Source organism: Patella vulgata, chromosome 1 (assembly GCF_932274485.2).
Source record: "Patella vulgata chromosome 1, xgPatVulg1.2, whole genome shotgun sequence".
Taxonomy (NCBI): domain Eukaryota; kingdom Metazoa; phylum Mollusca; class Gastropoda; family Patellidae; genus Patella; species Patella vulgata.
Genome location: NC_065879.2, coordinates 4460015 through 4472692, shown reverse-complemented (window position 1 = coordinate 4472692; position 12678 = coordinate 4460015). Strand labels below are relative to the sequence as shown.

General features: G+C 32.4%; 1 protein-coding gene across 10 annotated transcripts in view; it reads left to right on the top strand.

The window, feature by feature from the left end:
• LOC126808494 (muscleblind-like protein 3) overlaps positions 1 to 12429 on the top strand; it is a 222094-nt gene extending 209665 nt beyond the window's left edge. For all 10 annotated transcript variants that reach the window (XM_050533247.2, XM_050533253.2, XM_050533252.2 and 7 more), the window contains 2 exons: positions 2691 to 2775; positions 3766 to 12429. In XM_050533247.2, the coding sequence (XP_050389204.1) occupies positions 2691 to 2725 (35 nt within the window). In that variant the 3' untranslated portion in view covers positions 2726 to 2775; positions 3766 to 12429. The remainder of the gene's footprint in view (positions 1 to 2690; positions 2776 to 3765) is intronic.
• The last annotated feature ends 249 nt before the right edge of the window (positions 12430 to 12678 follow it).

Here is a 12678-nt window from a genome sequence, read left to right as displayed (position 1 = left end):
GTTAGATGCAATTATCGTATTTATTTTTAACAATTGTTTTAAACCGCTTTTGGTTAATATTTTTTTTTTATATATATTTTCTTATGTTGTTATTTCTTAGATTATTTATTTATTTATTTATTATTTTTTTTTTTGCTTTGTTATTAATAATTGATTTTCATTGTTATTATGTTGCATTTTTAACACGTTAATTTATTTTTTATATGTTCTATCTGTTTCATGCTGTTCACAAATACCTGTGTGCTTGTTGCCATTTCTGCATGGCATTTGCTTCACCTGCACAATTTGCATTTTGTTACTATGGTAATATTTGATTGACAGATCCGCTGGTCGTAGCACCAGCTGAAACTGTGGTGAAGGCCCCCGCTTATCCAATACCTTCTAATGCCACTAGTGTTGATTACTTTGATGAAAATAAACAGGTAGAGTTGATATAGAGAGAAAACAATGCCCATATTTGATGGTATCGGGTTTAGAGCCCGTAAAATTCTATTCCATGATTAAATACATGATAGTGGAATCACGCTTGTGAATCAGTCTTTGAAAGTAACAACTTTGATTTATTACCGCTTCCTTTTAAAACTTCAAAACTTTCAATTACTGGCTGCACTGGCCGAGAAAGTTCATCGTGATTTTCCGGCGTGGTTTTCCCTTGTCAGTGGTGCAGGACGGATGAGATGAAAAACCGAGGTCCCGTGTATACATTGGCATGCACGTAAAAGATCCCTTGTAGCTGCCTGGGCAAAATTTTCCACATAGCACACTGTATGGTGTATGCTCGTCTTCATTAGCTCAGTCAGAGCAGAACAGTAGGACGTTAAACCCATTTCATTTCATTTCTTTTACTGGCTAAAATTTGTTTTTTAAACATAACAAAAGTTCAAAGGGCATTGTTTCCTTTCTTCTTTATTACTCGAATATATGGAGAACCTTAAAATAATTTCCTATTAACTATCTTACTAATAACGCCAAATGATTGGAATTCAACTAAATTCATTTTAATACCATTTCAATAACAACAATTGTTAAACTACTAACAAAAGGCCTTAAGCAAGCTTGCTTTTCTCTAACAAATACAGAAATAAGGCTTTGCAAATTAAAAACATGCTGGAAATGTTGATTTATTTTTTCACACAATTTTTACCCAAGCTTTTGATGGTGGATAGTTGCTTCAGTAGTATTTAATTTTGTATTTTTTTTTTTTTTTGCATTGTTTGGCATTTTTAAATTTTTAGTTTTCATTGATTCAGTTGTTTTTTTCCCCAACAGATTGCACAGGATCATATTCCAAAAAGGAAAAGCTATAAGAGGTTTTCAGCTTTAATATTTTGCCAGATTGCCAAAAATTCTCTGGATCCTCACTTGAAAAATGACATGACGCAAACATCCTGGGCCCTCATTCTCTACCACTGGATTTCCCGGTTGTACGTGGCAAGGAGTAGGGTTGCCTGTCCAACCTCGTCTTTTTTCTCCGAGTCCTCTGGTTTTCCTACACTGCTAAAGACCTGTATGCGCAAGCGAATTATTAAAAATAAAATTGAACCATATGTTAGTCCTGAAATGACCTAGTTTGTGTCGAGTGGACGTTAAACCCCATTTCCCTCTCTCTGTGTCTCTACCAATGACATGTACAGGGAAGGCCTACAGTATCAAATCATTAGAGAATTTGGAAAAATAGTAAACAAAAAATTATGTGAATTTTACAACAGACATCATCCCCTCACAACATGTGCTTATAAACCTCACCATTTATACCAGAACTATTTCAGTATTTCTGACTGGCTCACCGAAATGAAGTGGCATCAAATTGGGATTGAGCATGGATGGGTTAAGATTTTTGACAGCGTAAATGAAAACCAAGGCGGCTCTGATAATTTCAGTACACATGTTTCCCTTACAATACAACCTTGACCTTACAATACAATGCAACCATGACCATACAATACAACCTTGGCCTTGACCTTACAATACAATACAACCATGACCTTACAATACAACCTTGACCATACCAAACTAAAATAACTGAAACTGTTCTTGCACTGCAGAACCAGATTCAGACTTCATCTTTACCAGGGCTCATTATAAATGGGGTTTATTTGACAAAAAAAACACAAAGAACCCAATGGAGCAACACTATGGAGAACATATCATTGATCATGGTCAACGCCCACAAAACTATTGAAACAAAGACAGTAGACAATACACTTAAAAAAAAACAAATAAACACAGTCAACGAACTATGTGTACATCTTCACTGCAAGTCAGACAAAGACCGGCAAATATGCCTGAAATGAAAGCCGTGATTTTTATCTCTGCAGAAATTAGTTGTCAGATTTTTTAAACAAATTCAGGAATAGTTATCATTGTAGTCCCCCCTCCCCTCACCTGTCCTTGATACTGGTAGCTGAATTGGACAGCATGAGATCCCCAAATTTAACTTTGCTCTGTCATTAAAAAAAAAAGTTTAAAAGCAATCAAGCCAAACTAACTGGAAAACCATCTTGACCAGAAGGATGGATAATCAAACCACCGTTTTATGGACAGTGGCCTAAAAAGTGTTCTTTTCAGTTGCTTACTGTTGTGACTATTTGAATGAAAAGCTTGTGGAAAATTTGTATGGTAATCATTCGTATCAGAACAATGATTTTTAACAAATAATAAATAAAAGTTTATTTTGTATTCGTTTACAGTTGCGGGACACCCTCCCAGTGTGCAGAGATTTTAAGGCAGGTCAGTGTGATCGGCCTCAGTGCAAGTATATTCATCTCCAAGAGGGTAAGTATTTATTTCTAGTTTTAGACTATCTCTTGTAGGGGGGTTGGATGGGTTTCTCTGGGTCCTTCGGAATTATTGAAATAAAATTAAGCCATATGTTAGTCCCAAAATGACCTGGTTTGTGTCAAGTGGACATTAACCCCTCTCTCTCTCTCTTTCTCTTGACACTATTCCTATGTATGGCCATTATATATCCAAATACAAGAATATTGATGCTCATTCTTGTTTCAACATAGAAATTTACAAGATGGCTGGATAGTTGAATTCCTTGCTTCAAAAACCTTGTGAACATACTGAAGAGTAAGATCTTGATTTGAGGAAACTAGCAAAATGTTTTGTTCTTAGCTACAACAGGTGAAGGATGCATACATTGTATTGGTTATTAAATATACATTATTCAAGAGCTAAATCTGCCTATTGCAAGTCTTTCTTTAGGTTTTAAATGTTATATAAACTATTAATTAGACTTTTGTTAACATGACAAGACCATAATCAACTCTCGATGCCATCTGATGTTTGAAATTTTAACTAGATTAGAACGGTTTGGCCATTTAATGATTTAATTTAAAAATGGAGAATGGATAATAAACAATCAATGCACACATCTTGTCAGAACTACAAACATTGATAGAATAAGTAATTTCAATGAAATTTGCAATATATTCATTTTGCATTATCTATGTTTGAACTGTTATAGCAGGAACGGCCAGCTCTTTATCTAAATGATACATAAGGCATCTTTAACTCCTTTGTTCTGAGGGGTTGGATTGCCGAATGGTTAGGCAATGCGCGCTGCATCATAAGGTCTGTCATTGAGTCAACTGGCATGGTTTTGATTCCCCGGATGTACGTGACAAGGAGTAGGGTCACCTGTCCAACCTCGTGGGATTCCTCTGGGTCGTCAAGCGGAGTTACCCCCCCCCTCTCTCTCTCTCTCTCTCTTATTGGGAGCTGTATTGCTTGGTAAATATGTAAAACATTTAATTTCAGAAAATGTTGAAGTAACGGATGGAAAAGTTGTAGTCTGCCGTGACTCAGTCAGAGGAAAATGTCAGCGTCCTCTGTGCAAGTATTACCACATCCCGGTCATACTGCCACCATCAGTTTAAACAAGGGAAGTTACTCTCAATAACTAATTGTCAACATACAAGAATCTGTTGAACTCCTTACCGAAACAACATCTCAATGTATGGTACGAACGTTGCCATCGATCTATATTGTATCTAACTGGTAACAATATATTTTTTATAAGTAAGGAAATGACAAATAACGAGAAAGCAATGGTCAATTTATAATGAGAATAATTTTTAATAATATTTATTATTCACCATACACAAACTGTGATGAAAGAAATATTTTTACAAATTATGTTTATACATACAAATTTTCATATCACACAGCACAAAACCAAAGCTTGGATTTAAAATCTAGTTAATAGTAACCGCTTGTGACAAAAGTTTGCTTGCCTTTTTTCCATTGACTGAATCATGCCTTGTAAAGGAGATGCTTATGGCTACATTAATGGATGGATTTTGTTTACTTTAATTGTTTGTCCGTTGGTATAATGCAAAAATACCAAACGGTAGATTTTATGGTGCATATTAAGGTCGTTTATAAAATGCCTTAGTCTTATTCAATCATGTCTGCCAAAAATCTCAATGATTTATTAACAAGCCTGGAAATAAGTAACCTGTCAGACAGGTTTGTCCGGCACAAATTTAGATACCTGTGTCAGACAGGTTGTCCGGCACAAATTTTGACACCTGTCTTTTTGTCTGGCACAGGTATTTTTTTCTATTTATGTCTGGTACCAGTTGATCAGTGCCCGACAGTTTGTCCGGTAACAACAACTACAATCATTTTTCCAGGCCTTGTTACTCAATAATTAAACTTCTAAACAAAATCCATATCATTTTGATCGAGACCTAACCCTTGCTTCAATGTATTTTCTCTTAATTGTAATCATACATATAATTTTTTTATGAATGAAAACAAAAATTACATAACATGAAGAGGTTGGGATAATTTTTCTTATTAGAAATAATTATCCATTTAATGAAAGTTCCATTTATAAGAGTTGTTTAACAATGTATCAAATGGTGCCATATTGTTTGATGATGATGCACCGTTTTCTTTCGAGAGAAAAAAGAAAGTGATTTTTAATTTTTTTTTCCATGTGCCATATATACACGGATTACATGTGTATAACTTATGATTGTTAAATTGTATAGAAATTTACCGATACATTTCCCTTGGTTTATGATTACTGTTTATTACTTTTGTATGTTATTATAATTATTATTAATATATTATTGTTTATGACGAATAGTGCTATTCAGAGGTCTACAGCAATTTTTTAATAGAAATTTTTATGCTCTTACAAAAAATTATATACTTTTTTTTTTGTTATCTATTTATTGGCATTGTGTTGGTGCTTCAAGCCAAAATTGTTAATAAATGTTTAGTGTTAGGAATTGATTGTTCATGATCGACAAAAAAAAAATGAAAGTAAACCAATGTTTTTCATACTATAGTTATCAGTGATGTTACTGTGTATTGCCAAGGGAAATGTACTGTTTATCTTCAACCATATTGAATGATTTCCACGATTTCAAATCACGTGTCTGAAATTGAAGTATAACGTTAAATAATGAACAATTTGAAAATATTCAAATTAAAAAGTGAACAATAAATTCAAGTGTCTGAAATTGACGTATGAAGTTAAATAACGAGCAATTTGAAAATATTCAAATAAAAACAGAGCCACACTAATGAGTAACAGTATCTGGTAGTCTAAAAAGGGAGTAAGCATATTCTGCCGTCACTGACAAAATTAATCTCCCAAGCGAATTTCTCAAATGAATTTGGTTAAGTAAGAGTTCGGAGATTAAAAGACTAAGCAAATTCTGCTTTTCACTGACAAGTTAATCTCTCGGAGATTTAGGATGACCGCCTGTTCAGTAGCAGACGGAAGGTAGACGCCGATTGAAATCATGGAAATAATTTGATTGGTGTATATAGTACCAGTTATATAATAATTGGTGTTGATGTTAATATTACACGTTAGTTTTCTTAACCTTTAAATGAGTGTCTGATTTGATGGTTTTTATTTTTCTTAGTTACATGTAAACAAACGGTGGTTGATATTTCTAGAATCTAGTTATTAAATATGTATGTATTCATTTTTGTTGATAATTAAACCTGACTGGTACTTTGTCTTATATATTAGTATGCAGTATGTCAATTAATAGAAAAATGCATTTATTAAATACCCCAAGCCCCCTTTTTTCGTGTTAACGATATAATAATTAACATATGGTTTGTGAAACAATAAATGATATATTAATTTTAAAAAAACCAAAATCATCGTAAGAAGCTTTAAATTTTAAACTGGATACTGATTGGTCAGAGATTTCTAAACGGCAATCAATAATTAACCAGCAAATTTCATACATTAACAAAACCACTTTCAACCATTTTTAAGTCTCGTAACATGTCTCAAAATATATATATATATATAAACTGTGTTCAATATTTGTATATTAAAAGAAACTTTTTCTTTCTTATTTCTTTTTTTTTCTTACATTGTTATGTTGGGCGCGCGCATTTGATACCATTTGACTAATCATATTCCAGTGAAATATATTAAATATAAATATTTCATAACCATTGTACACCTGTACCTGTACTTAACATTATTATACTTGTATATAATTTAAAAATATCAAAAACATATTATTTACATATTAGTTAGACTTTGACAGCATATCAAATATTCCCCATACCTGTATATAAGGTTAAAGTATCGCGAATCCCCCAAATTTTTTTTTAGTTTTTTATTTAGATGTGCTAAAAACTTATGTCACTGCTGGAAATTTTTTTGTCGAAAATGATTACTTTATTTTTAACATTTTTTAATCTTTAAAAATGTTAATACCTATTCTCGAAAGTGAGATTTCAGTTTTTTAAAAATATACTCCTAAGCAAAAGAATTATGAAAACTAATGAATTTAAATGAATTTAAAAAATTCGATATTTTATGGAATAAGTGTACTAAAATTTTTATTGATATTTAATTATTTAAATTAAGAATTTTATTAATTAAACAATTTTATCTGTTAAATGTTACAATGTTAAATGAAGGGTGTTTTTTTAAAAATCCTTTTTCAATTTTAAAAAAATGTACTAGGTATAAGTTAATATTTTTTACCATCTTTGATATATTTGCCATGGCCATAAAAAACAATCATTGTGAAATAACTATTGATTATTTTTATTACTATGTACAATCCATTTTGGGATAGTGTGGATACACAATGTATGATAATTTTCATTGATTTATCGATTATGTATCTGGGAATTTCATTTCTTTTCTTTTTTACTGTCATTTTCTTTTTCAAATTGATGACATAAAAGCATTAATTGACAATGTGATACAGTTTTAAATATTTTTTTTTCTACCCCTGCTGTTCAATATTTGGCTTGGTTTTTAACCTTTTTTTTAAAAAAATATATTTATTTTTTAACCATTTCCCCCAAAAGGATTGTATGTATCTGTGGGTGTATATATATATTTATTTTAGATAAGTAAATATATATATATATATACATTACTATCGTGTCTAGGTCATTATATATGTGTATATGTGATTTAATACTTGGTACTGTCAAGTATATCAGAAAAATATATGTTTATTAATTGTAATCCCATAAAATTCATGTTATATCATCTCTGCCCATTTTATCATGTTATCATCCGTATGACGTAAACAATATCTATTTCGAAATTCAAAGACTTCGACATCAAATGTTTGTACAACAATTTCTTCTTAAAATGTGATATCTGAATTTTTTTTTTTTAATCTGACCTTATTTCAAAGTTTTGAGATGAAGTATGTATAATCATTTCTTTGAGCAAATATACCAACTGTATATCATTATGAAATAGTGATGTCTACTCATTATATAATAATGAAGGTGATGATTATAGGTCACAATTACAAATTATACAGAAATCTACTCAAATCTTTGAAAAAACATTTATGTTTCGTTAAGATTCCTGCCAAAAAATCGACAATGTAGCTCTTTCAATTTTCAAATAGATAATGTTTCGAATACCCCAAAACAGTGATTGTTTATGTATGTAGTTTGCGAATGGTCCTCAAAGGACATGCTTAATTCATAGCCCCACTTTTCAAATTGCGGTCCCAGAATTATAAAACTGAAATTGGTGCTTTAAGAAAACTCTGTAAGGGTTGAAAACTATTAGATTGTAATTGTACATCTTACATCATTGATTTGGAATTGTATGGTCTGTTAGATAAAGTAATAATAATTACTCGATTAAATCAGTTGCAGACATGAATAACCTATTATAAAAAGTTATTACTATTTCCGATATTTGCTGGATTTAAGATCTACGAAATATTTCATCGTCGGTGGGGGGATTAGATCAGATATTGCAGTGAGTGGTTTAAAGATTTTCAAATATGTAATTATTTCTCTTATCTAACAGACGGAGGCTTGGACAAGCATTTTGTACTATAAATCGTAGCAACTATTAGATCGGGCAGGGTGTTTATTTGTATTGTGGTATGTTAAAATCTCCATTGTTTGAATTAATTGAACTTAATTGGTGGTTATAGGTGTTAAAACACACAATCCGCCATTGTTGAATGATTGTTATATATACAATGAATTTGTTTATTTTTTGACGCCAGTCACCTTTTGAACGAACATATAATGTTCCCTTCAAGATATATTTGTCGGCCAGGCCTTTTCCAGACACGTACGTCACCAATGCTTTAAATGCTTTGTGTGAGTTAGTTTGCCACAAGAAACTGTCTAACAGTTCGCTAGTTCATTTTGAATGATTATATGCTCTGCTGCATTATTCTAACTTTTTTTTTTCTCGAGAGTGTAAGAAGGTCGTTCACGATGTAAGCTGTGAGAGGATTGGTTGGCAACAAATGGACGAACTTGGCGTGAGTCTTGCCAACCAATCAATGAATTTTTTATTTATAAAAATAAAAGTACACGAAATGAAAAGGAGTTCATACCACATGTATATTACCAGTTAGCATGTTATTGTCAAGTAACAAAAGTGCCTGTCGATGGAACTATGCCGAATTGACTTGAATATTTTTCTATAGTTGTGAGTGTGTGTGAGGAAAAGAACGAGGGACCTTCTTACATTACCGAGAATATCTTGAAAGATCTTTAGAATACACACTGCTAGTCTGTGTGCATGATACCTTTTAAAAATAACATCACCGATAGGATCATGGCAGTGTCTCGAAAAAAATCTTTTTGGACACTAGCAGTTAATGCTAAGATTAACCCTGACTATGTGATTTGATAGTAGATTTAAAAAGGCTTGGCTTGGCTACTATGAGTAGTAGTCGCAATATACTGGACTTATTATTATTACATTATTATTATTACCGCTTTATATCATGTGTCTGTCTGCGTAGCTCTATTTCGTGTCAAACACCAGAAGTAATTGAAATAAATACTAAAATTATCATTATATTCTGAAATCTTGTAGTGTGTGTTTTATTGCTTTTTTGCATGCTTTAAATCCCCCCCGCCCCCTGTTCCCCCCAACAATACAATTCTTTTTTTAAAACTCGCTTTTCAGGGTTTATCCAAGGCATTGCCCCCCCATGCCTTCATAATAATATATGGCCATGCTACAGATCCATGTCAGTTGAAACATGAACATTATATAGAATCTTTATCTTGAACTGTCTCAGATTAACATCGTCAGAGGAGCTTAAAGCAATAACACTTTGTCTACTATACTAGTGCAGTAATTTATAGCCTAATATTATTAACTCTACACTAATAGATTAAGAAGCTAGCTAAGAAAGGTCCGATTAGAGTCTCCCTCAAAGCCTCTTGTCTCTTCATGTGGAGTCACTTTCAGATGATCAAATGGTTAAATGCTATGAAGGAGTGTACTTTGGAGAAGCATTTTTGATTTGCTGCTTGCGACATATTGTTCTAAAATACCACATCTGCTATCACAAGCGGGGAATCTTTTCAAACCAAGGCATGTTTCAGAATGTTTTTTAAATTCCTGGCAGTTGTAAATGTTTCCAATGAAAACTGTTGGGCCAGACACTTTTAAACAAGAATGTTTAATAATATGATCACAGTGATTCTCGAACTGTTGGTTAAGTCAGTGAAACACTGTTATTTTCCTGGTTTGCAGTCCCTAAATATAGAAGTCATTGTGAAACATTGCCTAATAGTAGTTTCTTGTAGATATGCTATTTAAATCTCCCTCTCCTATTACGCACTACATATTGCATTTTAAGTATGAAAATGGATATTTCAGTCTAATGCCTTCTTTGATTTGTAACTACTGCATATGCTTTGCAAGCTTGATGACTTTTTATGACCAAATTTAAGATATCTGCTTACATTTTAAATGAAATAGTAAACTGGGTTCATTTTTTTAAAACATTTTTATACTTGTTTAATGGTCGGAGGGACCCTAAACTGTTAGAACCTGTACAAAAGACTAATATTTTTATTTGTCCAAATATCAAACTGTCTCATTTTTGGTGCTAAAGCGTAAATATATCTACAATAAGTTGTTTTTATATATATATCATGTGTATTTGAGATAACAGGTTTGCTTTATTAATTAACTGATCCCCTGGAATTTCATTTTGGAGCTATGTTCTGAAGAAATCTGAAAAAGACCCAGGTTACAAATTATTTGGCTTTTAATGTTAACCGGAAGCTTTAGCTGTACCTCTTGCTAAGAACTTTGTTTCAACTTTTTATTCTTGTGTTTAAAATGATCCAAGTGCAATACTTAATTCCAAAATTTGAATTTATAAATTAGTTAATTATATACCAATGTTTTGTTTTATACTATTGTTTCCTATTTTTTTTTTTATATATTTTTTTCTTTTAACTTCTCGAACCAAAAAAAAACCCAACAAAGAAATCTCAGTAGTTATAGGTGTATAACCTGAGTTCTGGTTGTGTTCACAAAAATTGATTAAGCTTGCAAAGTATTCAATCTGAAGCCACAACTCTTTAAATGATCCTGCTGTTTTAGGACAACGTTTTCCCTATTTAATTAGCTGTAGTAGTTCTTCTATTAAATAGAAGTTTTAAAATGTATACAAGCAAACAGAAGTTGCCAGACCAAATTCATAACTTGGTCTCAATTTATTATATTATTATCATATTCTATCTTGAAAAAACGAGATGCTCAAAGCAACTGTTATAAGATGGAAGAAATGAATTCGGTGCTTTAATAAGGAGATAAGTTTATCTCCAGTGATCTCCAATACAATACTATACTGTATATAAACAATCTGATTTAAACACAGACCCTATTTCGTTTCGTTTTTTATTGTTCAAAATTTCGTTTTACTTGTCTTCACTACTCTAGGATCTGGCAGAATTGTTATATTACCTGCGTTCTGGTTGAAATGAGGGATTAGCCTATGAAACGGCGAGTTCTTGGTGTACGATGCACGGAACTGTAGGTAAACCACTAGAAACGTCAACACTGATTGATTAATCAATGTCTGACGTTATAGGGTCAAAAGCCGCTTGTACAATCCCTGACGCGACCTTCCAGTTCAACCGGTCAGATCTTCATGTACAGTAGGCCATCGAAAGTATAAAAATAACGAAACGAAATAAAGATCTTTATTTTAATCAAATTGGTATATAAAGTATGTAACCTGTCCTATACAATCAACAATATTAGTTTAGTTAAAGAAACAGTGGCATGATGGCATACTCTAAAACCCATTGTTCAGTTTAAAGTGAACAAAACCCACCAAATTTAAACCAGAATATTAGGAAATCCAGTTGAAATGATTAGTTTGCGAGCATCTCATGTTTATATATAATTATTAGTACATGTAGTTATTGAAAAATTCTATGTCATCTACAAAAAAAATGAAGAGCCCTAGGGAAGAACGATCTAAGTCACTTTTTCAATGAACCCCAGTTAATGGCGCCATCTGGTCGCAAATTGTATAAGCTTTCTGTGGACAATCAATTTCAGGTAAAAACCATCGGAGTCACATCGAACCAAGGCCCTTCTGAAATGGCCTCCCAGACAAATATGTCCATCGTACCCTTTATTTGATCTTAATTTGGCTGAAAAGTGGAAGTCAGTTGTTGTACTGGTAATTATGATTCGTATTAAACGTCATTTTGAAGTTTAATTAAACCCACTCGTTGTTCTGTTCGCGTCAAGCATTCTCGTCCGAAAGTCTGTTTTGCCTTTGATGCGAAAAGACAAAAATGTGACTTAGATCGTTCTTCCCCTGGGCTCTTCAAATACTTCTTTGATTCAGAACCTGACAAGGTCTCTAGAACACAACGAAGCTGTGATATCCGACCCCCCCCCCCCCCCACACTTGTTCTTTAACTAAATTATTATATAGTCAACATCCCTCCATGCCTGTTCTTTCCCAATTTTTTCCCAATCATAAACCACACCAAGGAAGTCTTCTTAGACCTGCCTTATCATTTTTGTTCTTTGTGAAAGAATTTCAAAATACATCAGTGTGATTTATTTTATGTCAAAGAAGACGCAATTGTTTTCATTTTGTTATTATTTTGTAAATAGTTATATTTTTTTCGTTTTAAATAAATAATTCTTTTCTTCGACCAATGTCGAACCTGTAGTAAATAAATATTTTTTGAAGCCAACAAGACTGGAAGCTTATATGTAAGGATTATTCGTCGCTAGCAGATTCAGAAACATATTGGTTATTGGGACTGAAAGTCGGAAAAACCTCCGTATAGCTGTGGGAAAGTTTACTGAATTGAAACCAAGAATATGGCTAACTATTCACATTAGTAAAGCAGACGATCCTATAAGAGAAAAATACGACATCTGAATAAATTGCCAGTTAG